This window comes from Ursus arctos, unplaced genomic scaffold, assembly GCF_023065955.2.
Source record: "Ursus arctos isolate Adak ecotype North America unplaced genomic scaffold, UrsArc2.0 scaffold_1, whole genome shotgun sequence".
Classification (NCBI taxonomy): Eukaryota; Metazoa; Chordata; class Mammalia; order Carnivora; family Ursidae; genus Ursus; species Ursus arctos.
Genome location: NW_026622763.1, coordinates 72,345,497 through 72,367,647, shown reverse-complemented (window position 1 = coordinate 72,367,647; position 22,151 = coordinate 72,345,497). Strand labels below are relative to the sequence as shown.

Here is a 22,151-nt window from a genome sequence, read left to right as displayed (position 1 = left end):
TGAATCCTCAGAGGAACTTCAGGACCTCTCTGAAGTTCTCCCTCCGTGCAGCTCTCTCCTCTCTGGGCCTGGGTCCTGGACTCCAGTCGTCCTTGTCTCCCTGGGCTCCAGCTCCTTAACTCAGGGTGCCCACCTTGATTTGCCCTCCTGGCCATGCAGCATGAACGCTCTGAAGGCTCAAAGCTAGGGGCAATAGCAGGGTTCACCTCATTTGGTCCCTCTCTCTCAGGGATCATTTTTCCTTGTCACGTGATATCTGGCGTCTTAAACACCGTTGGACTTTTTGTTTGTTTTTTGGTTGTTTCCGATGGATGTAGAGGCCCACCGTGGAAGCTAGTGTCTACAACAGACACTTACAAAGGTACTATAGAAACACTTCCGCAAATGTAGCACTCTAAATAGGCTAACTATAAGCTTTACTAGAAATGATCACCGGCCTAACTCTAGAATTCACTTCTCCCAAGCTATTGTTTAGTATAGCCAACCTAAAAAATGATAAAAAGTTACGTTACACTGACTTTATCAATAATGATACTCTTTAAGGACAATATACACAAGTGAAGAAAAATGTCTTTGCTCCGGATGAGGGAGATAAACAGATTCTTGGCCAGTAACAGTCAAGGTCATGACAACGCTCAGGAAGGGTGGATTTAAACCCATTAAGGTTGATCATCTCTCCCGTACAGTAAACTGGGATCTTTTTTCCTACAAAGAATTCAGGACTAAGGTCAACTGTTCTGTGGGGCTCTTGGTTAGACTATTTCAAGATTGACTCCCTGGTCCCCTCAACTGACTATATCTTATGAAGAGTCCACAGGGATAGATTCTGTGGAAGTTAGACACCTTGAGGCGGCTTTTCCTGGCCTGCCAATCAGTGAGCCCTCACCTCTGAAGTCCAACAACAGGAATGGACGCACTCCAATAAACTTGTTTGAATGCCACTGAACAGTCTCACCCCCATTAACTACACTTCTACAGATGGCATCAAGCCTTATAAGCCTCTGAAAGTCTTGAAATCCTTGAACTCCATGCCTCCCCCAAACCCCATATAGGGTCAGCAGTCTGCTCTGCTCAGGCAGGACTCTGTCTGACCAACACCGCTCTCCCTTACCAGCCTGAGCGTTAAACTCAGCTTTGTCTTTTTATGGCAGTGGTGGGCTCTTCAACCTCTGAGCGTCTTATTTTTGGCATTCTCTCCAATTTCACAATTGCTCACTTGATTTAGGTCCTGATAGTATCAGTAGCTGCCATGGCTTGAGCATCAATTAAGCTAGGTATTATGGTAACCCCGACTTAATGCATATAATCTACCACCCAGTATCTGAAATACAAAATGGGGATTTATTGCTTACTATAGTAAGGAAGAGCTACATTGCTCAGGCATAGTTTCCTGGAGCAGAGCAGACTGCTATACAGAATAATTTGCTTGTCCAAGGAAGCTGTAAATACAATCTCTTATATAAAAATAGATACAGGGGTGCCTGGCTGGCTCAGTTGGTAGAGCGTGTGACTCTTGACCTCGGGGTGGTGAGTTCACGCTCCACACTGGGGGTAGAACTTAATAAAATACAGAAGAGAGATATCCTCTTACTAAAGATGTGCTGGTAACTATCTAGCATAAAAGGGTATATGTTTGTATGTGGAAAAGTTCCATCATTTTCCAGGTGATTCCAGTTCCAGGGATTATCTACTAGATGTTAGGATATTTTGTTTCAGTGAAATGCCCTAGTCTATCATTTGGTTGCCCTATCATCTAGTACCTCAGTGCTTTTTGATAAAATGTACTTAGAAAAATAGCCAAGCATTATGCAACAGCATCTCCTATCATACAATAAATTAATATAAATTTATTGGGTGGAAAATGGGGAAAAGGACAAAAAAGATGGGGGTGGTTCTGTACCGATATCAGTAAGTTCATAAAACGATAAACTCAAGTCCAAAACCTTCAGCCCCCATCAAAGACTTCATGTTCTGATGACTGTGGAAAAGGCCAGCGCTGGTTGCGGGGCTCAGGCAATCACGGCGGTGCAGCTCTGAATGAAGACGCGCCTCTGTCAAGGACCTCACTTTCTCTCTAGTTCAGAATGACACTTCTTGGGCACAAGTTTAAGATTCTGTTTATTCTCCCATCGATGTAGAGCAGACTGGCTGAATGCCACATCGTGCCTGTTACCTTGGTCCTGTTGGAAAGAAAACAGACCTAACACTGTTCAAAACTACCTGCAGAGCTGAGGACCCATTTTGTCTTTATGAATATTATCTATTCCTCCAGGTGAGTGGTTTTACTCTAGACGGACTGGGAGACGTGCAACTTTTAAGGAAGAAATTTAGTTCATTTGTTTTCCTGGCAGTTTAAAGAAATCTAAAGATTAGTGGGGAGAGCAGCTGGATGAAGAGAGAAATTCTGCAATGAGAAGTCTGAGAGGCAGAAGGCAGCCCTGTCTAAACCCCCTACCTCTTCCAGCCACCTATCTTCTCGGGGAAGCCTCTGCAGCCGGTTTTTCGTCAGCTCAAGTTGGAGGCCATCAAACCTGCACTTAAACCAGCGATGAGCTTCTTCCAGGTTAGCTGTTATCTGAACATGTAAGAGTTATCAGTTAAAATCACAACAAAGAAAGTTATGTTTTTTGTGTATTAGTTCCAGAGACCTTTTTACCCAGATGTTTAAAGACCCAAATTCTGAATGCAAGGTCCTTGCAACCTATTTGCATAACATACGTCCTACAGATGGGAGTGATTTGTGAATGCAGAGCTGAACGCCTGCTGCTTTCATGCATTTATTAGTATTTCCTGGATGTGATCGGAAAGTAAGAGGACCCAGGAGGAAAATAAGAATGAAAAGGACAAGATGGCACTGCGAACTATGGTAGTTCAAACCATAGTTTGAATTTTTGAGTTCTGTTAAGACTAAATAGTCTCCAGAGTCCCCACACTAGATCTTTCTTTTGGGCTTTATGAAAGTAACTGAATTAGTATAAGACTGGACTAGCTTAGTGTACATTGCATTCTCTTTATTTCCTTTATCATCAAAATATTTTAGACTATAGCTCCTAAGCACAAACTTCCAAATTACCTTTGTTAGACTTCTAGTAGTCTGCCTTTGAAGATGATCTGGAATCAGTATTTGTTTATTTGACAAGTTTTTACTAAGTGCCTATACGTGCCTGGCACTTGTGTATGTGTGGGATACTTCAGTATTTTAAGGCAAAGCTGACAGGTTTTTAGGTTATATAAAGGTTGCTTCAAAATAGCTCCAGAACATATCCTCTAGAATAAAAAGTAAAATGACTGTTTTCCCCATGTGGTTATTTGTTTCATGGACAGCATTCTCGTTTGTGGAAAGCTACAAAGCTCAAGTACGTTCCAGGGCTGTTTGTATATCCTAATCCCAGGGATATTCTCACACCCCCCTCCCCAAACCCAACCCCACCTTTCTCCAGCACTCTTTACCAGGGGTGAAGGGAAAGATGCTTGAAATGGCCCTGTACATCAGGTCCCCTCTTGTATGGTGGATGAGAAGGAAGGTGCTACTTACTGAAACTTACTATTCTGTCATGCTGTTAGATGACTCAGAGTAAGTCTTACTATCCTGACTTTTCTAGATGTGGTAACTGATGAGTTAAAGTAAATGTAACTTCCTCAAGGGCACAGCAAATGTCTCAGCTGGCATTCAAACTCATGTGTGTCAGAGTCCATTTTCCTTTTAATATACCATTCTGATAGTCCTATTGTCCTGTCATTTAATGGCTATAAAAAGGACAAATCATGACCAACGGATGAAATCGTCACCATGATACCTTAAGAATCTGTTTTCTTATCTGGAAAATGAGGAGTGGTTGTGTCAGACAATGATTTCAAAGATCCTTTCTAGCTCTAAGAAATGTTTGATTTTAAATACCTTCAAAAAGATCTATTTAAGATTAGAGAAAGCAAAGTCACAAATTAAAAGAGCCTTTGAGGGGTGCCTGGCTGGCTCAGTCAGAAAAGCAAGCAAGTCTTAATCTCAGGGTTGTGAGTTTGAGCCCCATGTTGGGTGGAGAGATTACTTAAAAAAAACAAAACTAAAAAATAGGGCCTAGTTTACATTTCTAGTTATTGACTGAACAGAGAGCTTCCATTTTTATTAGTGATGTCAAGCAGTAATGCATTAAAATCTACACACATGCTGGTCTTCCCTTCTTATATTTAGGGGTAGAGACTTGGACTTGGTTTAGTCAGTAGTATTTCAGCATTCTCTTATCAGGACGCAGAATGTCAATCTTAAAATTCTTCTTCAGAGTAGACATAAGACATAGGAGTGTAACAGGCAAGAACCAGTAACTTAACTAACAACTATGTTAAGGAAGGATTTTACCTGGACTTGTCTAAGTCTTTATGTCCATGGCTTACCTGTTCTGATTCCACACTGGCTTCTTTCAGTTTATGCTCTGTTGCTTCTTTACATTTCTTTAGGTGTCTGATAGTTTCTTCCAATTCCTGAAAATGTGACAGAAAGGTTTTTTACAAATTCCCAATGTACCATATGGAACAAAAAGCTTCCATATCGTAATAAATGGGCAGCCGAATTATGAAAGTATGACGGGATTATACTTTCTAACTTCAGGTGCTACCAAAATACAAGATAAAAACTGTTCCTCTCAGTGGTATATACATAATGCATTGATCACAGATTTTGATTTTATGTATTCTCCTGAGGAAGAAGTGATTAACATCTCTTTCCAGAACTGAAGGAATACTTTTTCACAGGAGACAACGTCTGCTGAAAGGCGAGAGCTTGATGATCTCTGGAAGTCCCTTCTCAGTGATAGAATGTTATGCTTTTCAGAAGGCAGGGTGTAGCTATGAGTCCTATCACAGCGGCAGGTGTATCTGAGCTTCAGGAAAGAACCAAAGGGTATGAAGTTCCTGAAAGACTATGAAATTCAAGTCAGAAGTCTAGGAACCAGTATTTTGCATATGGGAGCTTCAGCTGTTAAGAATGAATATTTTATACATTGAAAATTGAGAATATGTGCCATATTCAAAGCTACAGACTTCTTCCTCTTGCAGGTTTATGTTTCTTCTACAGAATCCAGAAAATCTAGGTGCTCTGATGCTGGGTTTCGGTACACACCATTCACTGCTCTTCTCTGAGAAGACCCCGTGGAAGCCTCTCACCTGGCACCGGCTCTCCAGTTCCTGCCTTACTTTCCGCTCCGCCTCGAGTCGCAGCTCTTGCTGTTTGTTCCGCGCTGATGTCTCATACTGGCTCTTGGCCAACAGCTGCATCTCCTTCTGTAGGTTAGTCATTTCAGATACGAACTTCTGGATACTCAGTGACTGGGAGGGGGCACAAAGAGGGAAGCAGTTGGTGAAGCTGTCCGCCTCTGAGATTTTATGCATTCACATAGTGAACATGGAGTTTGTGAAAATCATCTACCTGTTCATAATTTTTTTTCTGATATTGATCCTTAATTAGCTCCATTTGCCTCAAATCTGTTTCTATTTGCTGAAAGTAATGTGGAAATAACATAGAAAGATGATCAGTGGAAAAACTGGCTTGCTCTTTTTGCCTATAGGATGACAAAAAGAATCCCACATGAGACCCACAATTCTCAGCTCCTGCCGGGCCCTCCATCCCGTCTGGCCCACTGACCCTGAAAGAGCAAATCCTGTGGAATCACTGTGAAAGAAGTAGATGGGGAGCCAGAAGGTGACATGGCAGCTAATGAGAAACCACACCTCTACACAGCGGTATCTCTGCTGGAAAAAGAGATAGTAACCATCTCCCTCCCCCTCCGGGCAATGTGCCCACGGCCCAGGTGTAGCTGTAACTCCCAGAGAACACAGGCGCTGTTAAGACTCTGGAACCATCTTCACTGAACCCCACCACCTGCCTGATCCTCATCAGATACTAAGGAAGTGAGGGGAGACTTAGCGTTTCTCATACAACCTTCATCCTCTCTACATTCTGAGTATTATTCGCCTTAGCCGACAAGTGGAGCTTAATTTGGGCCTTTTGATTCTTTATTTTCTCCTTGCTACTGTTCAGGATCTTCTCCAGCTCTGTCAGTTTCTGCCGCAGCTCTCGGTTGGTCCGGGTTACCTCCACTGATCTGAAGTTGGCTTCGTCAAGGGCTTTCCTCAGCTGTGGAACACAAGGGGAAAATTCAATCATTTTAACCTTCCATTCAGTAAAAGAAGCTTATGATTAGTACTGTCCCCGTATTTAGTTCTCTTCGGACCTTTCTTTTAAAGAGGAGGGTAAGCGAGGCAATAATAATGTCTCGTTAAGAACTGTGGAGCAAAACTCTAAAGTGGTTTTCATCTTTTGTTTTGTTTTTCATAATTTTTAACACTAAATACAATCTTCTAGAATAGATGAACAATGTAAATAGATGTTCATCATTTGCTTTTAAAGAGCCTGACTTTGGAGTCCAACCTAAGTTCAAATCTCCGCTGCAGCACTTATCAGCCAAGTAATTTTGAGTAATTAACTTTCCTAAGCCTCAGGTTCACCAATGGCAAAGTATGCAAATGACCTATCTCCTAGGATTCCTAGTTAAATAAGTAGAAAAAGAAGGGAGAGCCTGGCACACTTGCACAGCTTTTAAGCTTTTCTCCTCTTTTCTGTTGCTTGTGACTTCATGTCTGGAGAACTGAAAATTAGAAGGTAATTTATATAAATACTTGCCCGTTACTACCATTGCATAGATTTTTTTATAATACTGCTTTCAGTTTTTAAAGATTTTAATAAACTTGTCTAGTGGAAAAGTGGCATAGAGATTACTGTTAAAAACGACAATAGCCCTGAATGGAGTTCCTTATGCTAAGCCCTACATCACCAACCGAGACTGAATTATAGTTTTGGCATTCCCAGCAATGAACTCTTTTTTTTTTTTTTTTTTAAAGATTTTATTTATTTATGTGACAGAGAGACAGCCAGCGAGAGAGGGAACACAGCAGAGGGAGTGGGAGAGGAAGAAGCAGGCTCATAGCGGAGGAGCCTGATGTGGGACTCGATCCCGGTACGCCAGGATCACGCCCTGAGCCGAAGGCAGACGCTTTAACGACTGCGCTACCCAGGCGCCCCCCAGCAATGAACTCTTAAACGAGTCTGTCGGGAATTGCCTGATCCTGTCATCCCCTGATGGTAAGAAACTGTGCAATAACCGGTCAAGTTACTGCCTAGTACAGCTTGTTCCTGCCGCCTTCTGCCTGTAAAAAGCCTTCATTTTGTACAGCTCCTTGGAACGCTCTGCCAGATCGGGTAAAGCACAATTTGAATCAGTCTTTGTTCAAATAAACTCTGAAAAGATAAACTGAAGCATATTAAATATTTAACAGTTCTGGCATCAGAAGAGAAAAAGGAAGGAGAGCACTGGTCCCCAGGAGCAACGAACAACCAGGTATAAGTACCCACCGAGTTCCTGCTTCCTCGACGCCTCTGGAGGCCATAGTAAGTCCCTCTTAGATCCTAGCTCTGCAGCGTTTGTGTTAGCAGCTGTCAAACTTTGAGCCTTTCTTTTCCTGGACTGGGTCCAGAGTTGGAGTGGGTCCAGTGTGAGGCCTCAGGTGAATAAAACTTTAAGGCTTATTATTTTGAATTACAGGGGCTACCATGGAGAACTTTTGACCTAAATAAGCTTATCCATGTATGAGGTACTCTAGAGAAGCAAAGCCAAGCACTTATAAAGGGTAGAAGGAAAATTATTTTTCACCCTCTCTGGTTTCTGGTGACTAGAATGAGACCTGCTGGAAACCCTCCACTTGCCCAGAGCCTACAGACAGGATCTGGAAAACTAGCAGAATCTAGCAAAGGGTGACGATTCTCACCAAAGTCAGCTCTCTCAGATGTCTATCTGTGGTGTCTGGTTGAGAGAGGAAAAGTAAAATTTCACGTTGTCCCTTCCAATTCAGACTGTCAGGCAAAAGATAGGTGTAAGAATCAGATCTTTGAATTGCGCCTTGTGAATCTGCTTTCGGGTACCCGTTTGTTGTTGATTCTTTTTCTCCTAGGACTAGCTACTGCCCTCTTGTTTATCTGGTTTTGTGTCCTGAGAACTTGGCTAGGCAACCACCAGGTTAGAGGATCTAAAAATATGGTTGGCTAGGAAGCTACTGACTTGGCCAGCCGGGCCAATTCTCTTGGTTATCTTTGGGAGTGGCTCTGGAACTTGGGCGGGGATTATCTTTTGTGCCTTCTCTGGGGACTTCTCTTGCATCCATGGGGTTGTTCAATACTGCTAGGAATTTTTACTGTTTGTCCTGGCTAAAACCTGGCAAGATATCTGAAGGATTTAAAGTAGCTCTGTGGTCAGAAGACAGCTATATTCAGAGCCTGATCGACTTTTAAAAGTTCCTTTCTTCCCTCTGCTATGATGGCAGTAATTTTTGTCAAGAGCAATTCACCAAAGTGCTGATACTTTGGGTCTGAGTGAAGCTGAGGGAAAAAAAAAATAAGTCCTTCTCCCCTTAGCTAAATGAAACCATGTACCTAGAGAGAAAGAGAACCATTCTAAAGTCTCTATTGGAAGGATCTACTAAAATATTCCAAAGACACACAGCTCTAAATCTGAAACATAAGGATCTTTTGATTTCCATCTTAGTTGAAGATCTCCCTGATACCAAGAAGCAAATCGAAGATGATGTAGTTGGCTGGGTGGGTCAGTCTGTACATCATTAAAGGTTGTAACCCAATTCTTTGAGAAATTAAAAACAGTACTTGTAAATCAAGTGTACAATAATAGAAATTCAGCTCCAGAACAATTCAAAGGCCACCCATTCTTTTTACCAATCCCCAAAACTCTCTTAATTCATCTAAGGCTTGCAGATATTATAAAAGATCTGGATTTAGGGAACAAAATCCTCCTTGGTGCAACTTATATTCTTTTTCTGTGACTTCTGAGGTATAAGTAATTCTACTTGGTCTACTCCAGGAATGAAGACGATTCTTGGGAGGGGGAAAAAAAAAGGAAAGGATATTTTGAAAAGTAGGCCCATGGAAAACCCTTAAAAGTGTCCTTCACAAATAGGAGTTAAAAACTTTAGCCCGAACAGGTAACATTAACTTTATTCCATTTGCCAAAAACACAATTTGGATTCAACTGTTCTTTTATAAACTAGTGAATTTTGCATTATTGTACCTGTCTCAAAACTAAAGTTGTAAAATGAAACTTGTAAGATCTGTTTGTGCCTGCACGTTTATGTCTCTGTATGCTTGTTAGAGACTTTTTCCCTCCTTTGAATGGTATTGCCAAAATGAATTTGTAAAGAGTTCTATTTAATTGGTTTAAAGACAAGTATTTATACATACCAAGTTCACAAGATCTAGGATAATTGTCAACAAATAAAACAACAAACTTAAGCTACCTTTTACTTAAAACATCCATGTCTTCAGAATTATCAGCATTAGCTGTAATACTTCTGCGTTTACTATAAGTCAGATCAGCTCATCTATCTCTGTTACAGAATTTGTCAGCAAGAAAGGTAATTTAAGATCATGGTTAGCTGTTTAATATCTCATGAAATTTTCATAAGTAATCTAAACATAATTGTTAGAGATGTAGGATAAAATTTTCTAATTCTGGGTAAAATTATCATGTTTTTTGTTAACTAGAAACCTTGAAATTACCCTAAAACAAATGATTGATACTCATTTAATATCTAGATCATTTCCAAATAAAATACCAAAACATTAATTACTAAACATACATTTATCCACTTCTGGCTTCCTTTAACAGAGGAACTAAAGATATTTGGGTTAGTAAACAGGTCGTGCTACATTAGAAAGTTTACTATGAGGAAGAATATACTTCTAGAAAGTAAAAAATGTATTTATAAACTTGCTAACTCACAGAATGTTAGTGTAACATACTTTTCCACAATTGCTTATTTCTTAGTTTTCCCTAGGAATAAGGATTCTAAGGGTTAAGGATTCTAGTCAATAAGTGTAATTAAAATTACTTCAAATAATAAGGGTGAAAGGAAACTATGAATAGTAGTAAGGAAAGTAAAATAACTGTTCCAGAATGAGAGAGAAAAAGAGAACAAAGTCTGAATGGAAAAAAGAAAGATTTGTGGAAAGAAAAGGAAGTTTATGTGTGGTCAAGGTAGCTAAGTTAAAATGGATTTATTCAAGTTTTTAAAGAATAAGTTTGGTGCAAAATTAGAATTTGGTTTTCATTAAATGGACAGAGCTTTCTTGGACTATTGGTCTGTTCTTGATAAGAGGCTGTGAAAAGTTTGTGTTTTGTTTTTAATCTTTTGGGTAATCTCCCAGAAAAACAAAGATCTTACATCTTATCAAAATAACTTCCTGTACTTCACATTGTCTTTTATTAGGTCTCTGATTACTTAACATTGAGAAGACTGGGTTTTCTTAAGAGCTAAATTTTGTTCACAACTATACAACTTTCTGTATTTGCCTTTAAAACTTCCGTTGTCACTTTGTTTAAATAATATTTCATAATTGTGATCTTAATCAGATGTTCAAATGTTTTGACAGCTTCCCCAAATCAAATTCTAAATGGAGTCCTTTTGATCTCAAAGTAATTCTGAGATTTCAGAGAGTCCCTGAAAAATCTCAAAGGATTTGTGTCTTGCCATGTAAAAGAGAGATGTTAAACTAATTAGGTTTATTTAGTATGCTAAATTACATGGGAAGCACTGTCAAAGAACTGATAAGCCTTACATCATATTTGCACAATGTATGTTATTAATATGTGTTCTAGCAATTGTAGGAAATTCCTAAAAATCTGATATATCCTTTTATCAGTCATAATTCCAGTTATCTTAAAATGGTATAACAGAGATAACCCCATATCCTTATCAAGTCTATTATAGTGAACTCTCATCAGATCTTTAAACATGAGCATATTAACGTCTTTTATAATTTACCAGCAGCTGTTGTTACACTTGGATACTTTTGCAAAAGGGAGATTCCTGGAAAAGACCCTACTACGTACTCCTGAGCACTGACCTCCCTGACAAATGAGAAGGTGTCAAACCTTCGGTGAATATTTCACAACTGAAGAAGGCTGCATCTGACATCTGGTCTTATGTAAGTATGTGGTGTGGAGGCCTCAAAATCAAATTGACTAAGAAGAGAAGGAGATCTGGTTTAAATAGCTGCCCACACAACCCCCCCTACCCCCCGGACTCTCTGCCTGAACTGTTCTGGGTGATGGGCTATTATCATCTTTGAGCTGAAGAAGGAGGTGTTTGTGCTGCGGCCAACACCGCATGCTGCACTTAGACTGACACTTCTGCGGAAGCTGAGACTCAGATCACTGGACAAGCTAGCTGGCTTAAGAAAGTGACTCCTTCAACAGTCCTTCCCTTATTTGACTCTGATTGATTTGGGTCTTGGGGATCATGGCTCCAAAGGACACTCTAGACATTGGGAATTATCCTGCTGATAATCATCACAGCAGTCTCCCTAGTGGGCTGTATTCTCTCCAAACCTTGACCTGCACATTCACGGTTGCTAACCACCAGGCAAACGATCTAAGCCATAAGACATGAGATATCTGCCTGATACGATAAGGAAGAATATACTTCTAGAAAGTAAGAAATGTATGTATACGCTTGCCAAGCCTGCCGTCTCCTGAAGGAAAGTACCTTGCTCTAACCAACCTGCTTTAGTGCCTAATGTATCTTGCTCCCACTCCTGGCTGCCTCTGAAAGCCTTTCATCTTGTACCGCTCCCTGAAGCACCTTTTTGTCTGCTAGATTGGATACTACCTCATTAGAAGGTTTGCTCCAATAAACTCTGAAAATTTTAATATGCTTCAGTTTATCTTTGAACATGACTTAAATCATTTTATAGAGAGCTCCTCCTCCACTGCCCTTGAATCAGTGCCGCTTGGTTTTTCGGAAGAGGTGGCAGCAGAGAAGGGAGAAGAATGCAGTACTCGGGACAGCTGGTAGTGTTTGACGTGCTAAGGTTATTTGTACCTTTTCTTTCTACACTAGCTCATTCCTTAGTTCTATGCCACAGTGCTGGCCTTTTTATTTATATTCTACCTTTACCTTAATCACAGCTTTGTCAAAACTAGGTAAGCCCTAACAGTGACCGCTTACTCTGTACTTAAGTTCGGGCACTGTGATAATTACATATCTTTTCCAACTTAAAAAAAAAGCCAAAACCCTGGAAAGTAGTTATGATGATTTCCATTTTATGACTGAGGAAACAGACTCTGAAATTACCTGCAGACAGTTCATTAACACCCTGTTAATAAGAGGCAGAGCCGGGACTCTCGAGTGGCGCACCCTGAGCCCCCCCCGCCCCGCCCGCCGCTGCTAACAGCCCCCTGACCTCACATTCACTCCTCCCTTGGGCTCCTCACAAGTTCACAATCTTCAGTGATCCTTGTTAAAAGGATTTAAATTTTATAAGTATTCTGACAACTATCTCTGATTAAAGGTGCCTTTAATTTCAGTGTACCTTTTTGTTTCCCTTTATAACATTTTAATGTTTAAATAGTTTTGTAACTTATAACTTTTCTAAATCGTCTCTGTAAATTGCAGTTGCTAAATACACCAAAGTTGGCAAAATATAGACCTGTAGACCAGCCACTCCAAGCAGGTCTTGGAGTAATTTTAATTCCTCCCTCCCCTTTGTTCATGATACAACATTTAGTGCCTGTTTGATGATTTTTCTATTAAAATACCTATTTGATTTAATTATTCTCTATTTTCAACTGAACTATGTTGCTTGGCCCTAATCTTTGAAAGCCCAAAGTAACTGTTGTAGTTTTCTGGGTCTACATGCCTCCCGTTTCTCTTCATTCTTACCTACTCTCCACTACCACCAGACTCCCCTTCCTAGAATTGTGCTTACATGATACCACCCATTTCTTAAAAAGCCACAGAACTCCACTTCGAACTGAAAGTTCACCTCTAATACTCTACTCAGTCAAGGTCAGCTACCAGCTGGTACCATCCCAGCTACCCACTCTTGGACATTTCCCAAAGTCTCTGCTCTGATCGAGAGAAAGAAATCCTACTCATTTGCTCACATGGCCTGTTCATTTTGTAACTAAGCTTTGGTCATCCCCTTGCACTGGGTGTCCCAGCCCCATCAGCTCAGCCCGTCTCCATCGTGTACTTTCATTCCCCTTCTTCTATCACCTAACCCTTACTTTGAGTTCCTTCAGAATTGTACGTAGCCTCTAGTTACTCAACCAAGGTCCTCTGCTGTTTACCCTATTTGTCTCATGTGAAGAGTGGAGATCACAATTAAGTAAGGGTCACGTAGCACACGTCAGAACAGGGACCATGCATGCCTCTCAGGAGAAGGTAAATGAGTGATGGGTGCTAGTGAAGCAAGCGGAGGGGACAGAGGGTTTGATGTCTACCCAATGGCCAGCCACTTCCTTCCTCTATCCCTTAGTGATCACTGTCCGATGGGAAAGCTCTCATCAAGACACTCCTCTGCTGGGCAGAGAACTGTGTATCAGAAGCTTTGTGTGTTCTAATTCATGAAGAGCACAGAAATGGCTTAATCACACTGGGCTTACTGATCACAGAGGGACTAAAAGGACCACAGAACAACTGCAGCCATGCCTGGAAATCCTGTAACTGGTTCTGCTCTTAAAAGGCACTCATCTAGAGAGACACTTCTTGTCCCTTGATTCCATACCTCAGTCATTTCCCGTTGTGCTGCTTTCTTGGCCGTTTCTCTCTCAGTTTGAAACTGCTTTCTTAGAGCTTCTATGCGTTCAGCATGCATTTCTGCTTCCATTTTGGATTCCTCAGCCATTCGTTCTCTGTTTTGGGGGACGGGAAAGTCAACCTTAGAAATCATCTTTAGGGGGCGCCTGGGTGGCACAGTCGTTAAGCGTCTGCCTTCGGCTCAGGGCGTGATCCGGCATTCTGGGATCGAGCCCCATGTCAGGCTCCTCCACTGGGAGCCTGCTTCTTCCTCTCCCACTCCCCCTGCTTGTGTTCCCTCTCTCACTGGCTGTGTCTCTCTCTGTCGAATGAATAAATAAAATCTTTAAAAAAAAAAATCATCTTTAGGAGGTAAGGAAGGCCTGGAGGGGAACGTGCAACTGTCCAAAAGCTGTGATTTACAAACAAAAAGATCAGGCACCAGGTGAACCTCACTAGTCTGAAGACCATTAACAGAAGGGGAAAAGAAAAGGCATTTACCTATAGCATTAAAAGCCAAAAAGTCATTCAATATAAAGATATCCAACCCAAAGAGTGAAATACATACACTTGTTTTGACCAATAAACAAGCCAAGAACATTTTCTGGCTCCTTTCTTGAGCCAGTAATATTTCACTAGATCATAAAATTCGTACAGATCATAAATAGGAAAACATGCCTTCTCTGCTTCGGTTTACGCCTTTTGCGTATCAGTATGTTCACTAGCTGAAAGGCATAAAGATCTATGTGCGCACTGCATTTCCCCTGATTAAAAATTTTCATGCACTGTTATTTATATCCAAATCCTATTTACATAGATGCAGTTTACATAAAAAAACAAGGGGCTTGACCTGAACTTGATGGGTTTGACCTAATTTTAGGCCCCAAACGAAAACAATGGTTTAAGATCTGCCTGGGTGGAGTCTTCCACTCCTAATGGGATGGGTTATTCCCATCCAGGCTGCTGCTGCTCCTTTCCCAAATCATGCTTCTAAAGGACACATCAGCTTTTGATAGGAAAGCGTTGGCAGAAACATGCAATGTTCTTTAAGTCTTGGTTTAACCTTCATGTGTAGAAACAGCCTGACACTAGATAAGGGAAGAGCTGGAAAGGAGGTCCGAACGAGCAGACCCCAGCCAGCTAGTGTCTGCTGCTCAGGGATGCCTGGCTCCTTAACAGGGCTCTGCTGGGAGTACCAGTTGCAAGGTGAAGACTGGCACGAACCGGTTTGTGCCATGGGCAGAACTTACTCTCCCAGAGGCTCTTCCCTAATTTCACTGTGACTATCCTGCCCTTACTTGAAGGTTTCCAAATTTTGTCGCTCAAGTTCATTATTTTCCAATTTCTCTTGAACATGATCAAGCTTTGTTTGTAGATGATTATTTGTCTGGAGAGATTGTTCCAGGCTCAAAGCCAGCTTCCTGTTGTCTTCTCTAGCTACATCTAGAGCTTTCTGTAGAGGCTCCATCTGAAAGAGAGAAGGCTCTTTTTGATTCCAGTGCCACAGATGCAAGAAGTCTGTAACACTATATATTCACTCCTCTCACTTACCATCAAGTGCCATTGAAACAATAGATGGAACCAGAACCAAAGATTCCAGCTGCCTGGAATACGTACCTGAGAACTTACTCCAGACATTGCTTAGGAGACCCTCCAAAGGCAATGGGAGAACGCTGCTCCACTGATTACCAGCGAGCTTTGAAAAATTGAGCCAACTGAATTTATTTTTATTTTTAAAATTTTAAACTAGTTTAATTCCCCTTTCTGATCCTATAACCTTCTGGTGTCACTGCCTAGAGAGATAAGAACAGGCACTTGTTCCTTGTATGTCCTTCCAGAAAAAGCTTGTTTATATGAAATACCCCTGGCTTTTAATATATGCACGTATATGCAGAGCTATATTCATGAGTGCATACACCCATGAACACACACATGTAAATGTGTCTCTTTATTCAGAGTGGGACCACTCCAGCGACTTCTGACTGAAGTTACAAGTTATTCTCCGAGACTTTAACTTCTGCGCTTATTTATGCGTTAGTAAATAAAAAGGCATAACTGTGGTCCTGGTTTGCCAATAAATGATTCACTGGAAGGCTGCAGGACCACTTCCCATTCGTAACCAAAACTCTGACTTGGATGAAAAAAGAAATTTCCCTGATTATTTTGCTCCATTTTCCTAAAAGAGCAATATCCCAACGCCACCAAAAATAATAACATTACCATCTATAAAACACGTGGCCTTTACCTCACTGCTGTGCTGGGCATCCACAACCAGCATCCTAGCCTGCCACTGGTCCACCTCCGCCTCCAGCTTCTGCACCCTCTGTTGATTTAGAGCCCTAAAAATGGAAAGCACAGCAAGAGTGACTACAGGAAAGAACCATCTAGGAATGATACCACTGGGAGTTACAGGGCACTCTTCTTCCAAGAAGCTCGAATAGCCTATGTAGTAAAGTAGAGATGCTCAGAGTATCTGAGAGTTGACAAGTGACAGTGAGTAGCTCCGGCTTCAGGTTAAGAAATTAAGGCTCCCAGAGATCAAAAATTTGTCCCAGCTATGATTCATTTTGGTTTGATACATTAAGCTGTCAATACTTGCTAATGACTAACTTATGAGCTGGTAATTTTATTCATATATACATATCACTAGTACAAAAATATATCCCCTCTAGATGGAAGGGCCTGCTATTGACATTTTGCTTCTAAATACAACTACCTAGAATTTTATTGTGAATGGCAAGCAATTTTTAATACCATCCCCTTAACTTTTTAAGTTCAGAGGTAACATACATTTACAATATGTAAAAAATAAAGATCAGTACAACGGAGACTATAAAACTGGCACCTGTTCCCCCATAACACAGAGGCGATATGCACCGCTAATACACACATCACAATATATTTTAGAGAACTTATTAAACTCAAACCATTTGTTTATTAACCCCAAGGGGAAACTTCTATGCAACTTGAAACATTCAAAGGAGTTTACTTATAAAACATGACTAGAAGTAGTTCTCAGAATGATTCCTCTAAAGTAATCATTACTCTTTAAACAGGACACTAATATATAGATAATTCAAACTCAAGTAGGCACTTAGCTTTAATTATCTAGACTAGACAATTATTATTCTGTAGACCCAAGAACAGGTTTAAATGGTGTAGAAACAGGAAGGGTAAAGCAGCAATATAGCACACGAACTTCTAGAATACATACTCCTTTACATCACTACAAAATATGGGAATTTTGAATCTTTGAAATTCATGTTTAACAGATGACTGGATTAAGAAGATGTGGTCCATATATACAATGGAATATTAGCCATCAAAAAGAACGATTTCTCAGCATTTGCTGCAACATGGACAGGACTGGAGGAGATAATGCTAAGCGAAATAAGTCAAGCAGAGAAAGACAATTATCATATGGTTTCACTCATTTGTGGAACATAAGAAGTAGGAAGATCGGTAGGAGAAGAAAGGGAAGAAGAAGGGGGGGGGTAAACAGAAGAGGGAATGAACCATGACAGACTATGGACTCTGGGAAACAAACTGAGGACTTCAGAGGGGAGGGGGGTGGAGGAATGGGATAGGCTGGTGATGGGTATTAAGGAGGGCATATATTGCATGGTGCACTGGGTGTTATACGCAAGTAATGAATCATGGAACTTTACATCAAAAACTAGGGATGTACTGTATGGTGACTAACATAATAAAATATTATGAAAAAAAGTCACGTTTATTTCTAATTTCAGATTATTCTACCTAATTTTCTAGGTGTTTATTTTTTATAATATTGTATTTTATTGAACAGGTCTACATTTCACCATTTCAGAAATGTAAAGCTAAAAGAGAGGACTTTATGCGTGTAGCATTGTAAAGGTGATGAACTGTCATACTCATACACTTAGGGAGTAGTAACATAGGGAGAGGGAAATATGTCAAACTTTGGGTTGGAATTGGAGGAAAAAACCTGTTCCAGACTGAAAGGAGGTCCATGGTTCCAAACAAAAATCTCTCCTTGACTAAAGACAATACAAATACGAACGTCAGTTTACAGAGAACATTGCGTTGCACAAAACCCCACTGGGCAGGAGGAATGGCCAGGACACAAGAGCGCGGGCTGTGGGGGGAGCCAGCGTGCAGCAGGCACTGCTGGGCTGGAGGCTGGGAAGCCCGGTGGAGCTGTGGCTCCGGGCCAGGACCTGTAGGTAAGGGCAGGTGGGGAAGTCTAGAGGCAGAGGTTAGTGCATTCACCAAAAGACCCTGCTTTCCAGTCAAGTTCCTAGGATGCTTTTCTCAAACGGGGGCTAGTTCTTTAGTTTAAAGTGACTTTGTTTCTGGACCGCATGCCGCTCCTTACTAGAACGCAGCAGACAGCTACACGCACAAAGACAGAAAAATAATCTCCAGTACCTTTCTTTCTTGAGGCCTGCAATCTCTGAATCCCTCCGCCCAAGCTCTATTTGTACTTTTTCCAGAGCACCTTGCATCTTACTGTGAGAAGCCAGCACATTCTCCAACATAATTGTAACTTTGCAGTTGTCTTCTTTAGCCTCTGCCAGTTGTCGCTGAAAGTTACCCACCTAAGAAAATGAAACAAGACAAAGATATTCGATTCTTTCTGGTTGTTCTGCTGTTGCTGAGTCCCACTACTTCTAGGCAAGAGTATGGAAACCAAGCATGACAGAATGCTAAGAGGAATAACTGAAGCATATTTTATTTTGTTAAGATCTTGAGTTATTGTGACTTTGAGAGAAAGGAAAACTAGACCCCACACGCTGTGGAGAACTGCAGTGCTTCCCAACTATTGTCTCGTCACAGCATGTGTATTAACTGGAGACAATGGATTCAACAAGTTCCTGGTTCTAGATGTGCGTGTCCCAGGCTGGTCTGCTTAGGTGATCTTATTATGTGGACAGAAGAGAACACATCTGAAGGCCATCAGAATTAGTAACATGTTAATAACACATAAGCAGACAGGTCATCATTACCAAGGTCAGGTGTGTTTCAACAGAAAAAAATTAGGACTTTTAAGACTGGAAGTTAAAAAAAAACATTGGGAGTTAAATGATGTGTTTTTAAGGTAACACTTTACAGCTCTTCTAAAATTATCTTTAGGAAAAAATCCTCCTCTGATCAATCCTCATTTTTACTAAAGGTAACAAGAAATGAAGGAATAGGACTTGTGAAAGATTTCTTAAGCACCTCGTGTCAGTAACAAACTCTCAGAAAGGACTGATGACTTGCCTTCTTGCTCTCTCTGTCCTCCAAGGCCTCGAGATCCCCCTTCAACTTCTGGCTCTCTTTCAGGGCTGCGTCACGACACTTCACTGCTTGTGAGAGCTCCTCTTCATTCTTTTCAAGAATGGATTTCACCTTAGTAGAAAGCAAGAAATGATAAATAACTTTTCCAAACCACCATAAATCGGCAATTAGAATAAGACACAGCAATTTGGAAACCAAACTTAAAATGTTTAATTAAATATGCTTATCCACTATAATAAAAACCAGTTTTATTAGCTATTTTTCCCTTTAAAGAAAACCCAAAGGGGGAAAAAAAATCTGTATGAATAAACATGAGCAAACCTAATATATGTCAATCTCCAGGAAAGTACAGACTGTGATAAGGGAGGTATGATTATGAAGGTTAGATGTAAAATGGGGGAGAAATGGATTATCATGGAATTTGAAAATATAACAAATGCAGAATATAAAAAAAGGCGAATAAATACTAAGTAGCGTCAAGAAAATAGTGTTATAAAAGAATGCATCCTAATTAGAAGTGTTAGTATTTTATATCTCTGAAATACTTTTAGTATCTACACAATCATTTCAAATGATCTCACTCTTAAATATTACTTTTTAAAAAAAGCACTGAAATAACTAGATTCACAGGATGTCACAAAAGTAATACAAAGAGTCTTATGCATTCTTCACGCTACTTTTATTTTTTTAAAGATTTTATTTATTTATTTGACAGAGAGACAGCCAGCGAGAGAGGGAACACAAGCAGGGGGAGTGGGAGAGGAAGAAGCAGGCTCCCAGCGGAGGAGCCTGATGTGGGGCTCGAACCCAGAATGCTGGGATCACGCCCTGAGCCGAAGGCAGACGCTTAACCACTGAGCCACCCAGGCGCCCCTTCAGGCTACTTTTAATGGTGACATCTTACACTGCTGTAGTTCAACATCAAAACTGGGAAACTGACTTTGGTACATTACTGTTACCTAGATTAACTGGCCTACAGAACTTACTCCGTTTTCACAATTTTTTTTAAAAACCTGTGTAACCTGATTCCATGCACGTTATTCACATGAACACCATCGCAGTCAAGATACAGAACTGCCCTGTCCCACCACAAAAGAATTCACATGTGCTACTTCTTTGTGTGCACACACTCTCCCAATCCCATCCCCAGTGCCGGGGCAACCAGTAATTGGTTCTAGACCTCTGTAGTTTTGTCATTTCAAGAATGTTGAACATTTTAATGTACTTAACTTTTGTATAGGTAATACAGTCACATTTTCCTTTTTTAAACAGCATGACTGAGGTATAAATGACATACAGTACACTGTGTATATTTCACGTATACAGTTTGGACATGTGTATAAACTCCTGAAACCATAATCAAGATAATAAGCATTTCTATCATCTCGAAAAAGTTCTCTCATGGCTCTTTGTAATCTCCACCTTCTGTCTCTCCTTGTTCCCCCACCTCCACACAAGGCAACTCATCTGTTATCTGTCACAATAAATTAGCTTTTATTTTCTAGAATTTAATACAAATGGAATGACATTGTATGTACTCTTTTTTGAACGGCTTTCACTCAGCATAATTATTTTGAGATGCATTCCATCTTTTTCAGGTATCCATAGTTCAATGCCTTCTGTTGCTGAACAGTATTCTATCATAGGAGATACCACAAATTACTCATCCATCACCTTCCGGACACTTGAGTTTCTTCCAGCTTTAAGCTATTATGAATAAAGCTGCTGTGAACAGCTGTGTACAAGGCTTTGTGTAGATTTATGCTTTCATTTATCTTTCATAGATACTTAGGAGACGAATGGCTGGGTTATACAGTAGTGTTTCATTTTTAAAGAAAGTACCAAACTATTTTTCAAAGTGGTTGTACCATCTGGCAGTCCCTTCAGCAGTGTAGGAGAGTTCCAGTTGTTCTGCATGCTAACATTTGATGTGATCAGTTTTTCAGTTTTATACATTCTAATAGGTATACAGCTCTCACTGTAGCCTTAATTTGCATTTCCCTAATGCCTGATGTTTAACACCTTTTCAAGTACTTAGTTATCATCCATATATCTTTTTCTTCATTGAATTGTTTTCTTCTTAATAAGTTTTGATAGTTTAATACATTCTGGAGATGAGGCCTTTATAAGATATGTGATTTGCAACTATTTTCTCCCAGTCTGCAGCTTATATCTCATTCTATTAATATCTCTGAAGAGCATAAGCTGTCATATCTTTTTTCCCCCCTTTATGGATCATGCCTTTGATGTCAAATCTAAGATATCACTGAATAATCCAAGATCACAAAGATTTCCTCCTATGTTTTCTTCTATAAGTTTTACAGTTTTAGGTTTTACATTTAGGACTGATACATTTTGAGTTAATTTTTTAAAAATTTTATTATTTATTTGAAAGAGAGAGAGAACCCGCAAGGAGCAGCAGAGGGAAAGGGGCAAACAGGGGCTCAATCTCATTACCCTGAGATCATGATCTGAGCTGAAATCAAGAGTCAGACGCTTAACTGAATGAGCCACCTAGGTGCCCTGGAGTTTTTACATATGGTGTAAGGTATGAATCAAAAGCTTTTTGCATTTGGATATCCAACTGCTCCAGCACCATTTGTTGAAAAGACCATTCTTTCTCTACCTTCACTTTTGTTGAAAATGAAATGTTCATAAAATTACTTTGAATCAGTGGCACATTCACATTAAGATACAAAAGAGTAAAGCGAAAAATTTCCCAGCCATCCAGTTCTCTTCCTCAAAATAATGTTGCCAATTTATGAGTCATTGTACAGCTATACTATGCATTACAAGTGCTTACATATATATACATACACTCACATATGTATATATTTTTTATCCTCCTTCTCCTTTTACTATACAAATAGTAAAATACTATGTATACTCTTCTGAACCTTGACTGTTTTAATCTAATAATACATATACACTATATACATATACAGTATATACATACATATGTTCAGGCAGTATTCCAAACCATGAATACACCATAATTTATTTAGCTAGTCTCTTACTTATGAAATTTTGGTTGCTTCCAGTCTTTTGATATTAACAAACTTTAATAAGTAATCTTGTAAACATGTCATATGTATAAGCTGGTATATCTGTAGGAGAAAAGTCCTAGAAGTATAACTGTGGGGTGAAATGATAGATACTAAATTGTCCTCCACAAGAAGTTGTAACATTTTACATTTCCAACAGCAACAAAAAAACAGTATCTTTTCCCCACATCTTCTTCAACATTATTAAAC

The 22,151-nt window shown here is 40.1% G+C and overlaps 1 protein-coding gene, 1 long non-coding RNA gene and 1 other non-coding gene across 4 annotated transcripts in view; 2 read left to right on the top strand and 1 right to left on the bottom strand.

Moving 5' to 3' along the window:
* The first annotated feature begins 1,267 nt into the window (after positions 1-1,267).
* LOC125281337 (uncharacterized) lies at positions 1,268-15,843 on the top strand. Its single transcript, XR_008956084.1, has 4 exons — positions 1,268-2,272; positions 2,352-2,563; positions 5,050-5,280; positions 5,559-15,843. It is a non-coding gene; the product is annotated as an uncharacterized LOC125281337 (long non-coding RNA).
* Positions 2,064-22,151, bottom strand: part of CCDC150 (coiled-coil domain containing 150) — an 81,274-nt gene continuing 61,186 nt past the window's right edge. The window contains exons 17-27 of one of the 2 annotated variants that reach the window (XM_026492277.4): positions 18,880-19,008; positions 18,046-18,215; positions 15,881-15,974; positions 14,934-15,103; positions 13,625-13,751; positions 5,933-6,127; positions 5,420-5,488; positions 5,158-5,319; positions 4,390-4,476; positions 2,456-2,575; positions 2,064-2,180 (exon numbers count right to left, since the gene is read on the bottom strand). In XM_026492277.4, the coding sequence (XP_026348062.2) occupies positions 2,064-2,180; positions 2,456-2,575; positions 4,390-4,476; positions 5,158-5,319; positions 5,420-5,488; positions 5,933-6,127; positions 13,625-13,751; positions 14,934-15,103; positions 15,881-15,974; positions 18,046-18,215; positions 18,880-19,008 (1,440 nt within the window). The remainder of the gene's footprint in view (positions 2,181-2,455; positions 2,576-4,389; positions 4,477-5,157; positions 5,320-5,419; positions 5,489-5,932; positions 6,128-13,624; positions 13,752-14,933; positions 15,104-15,880; positions 15,975-18,045; positions 18,216-18,879; positions 19,009-22,151) is intronic. The other variant, XM_057303657.1, reaches the window with a different exon arrangement.
* On the top strand, positions 8,353-8,420 carry LOC113250919 (small nucleolar RNA SNORD56). Its single transcript, XR_003314251.1, has one exon. It is a non-coding gene; the product is annotated as a small nucleolar RNA SNORD56 (small nucleolar RNA).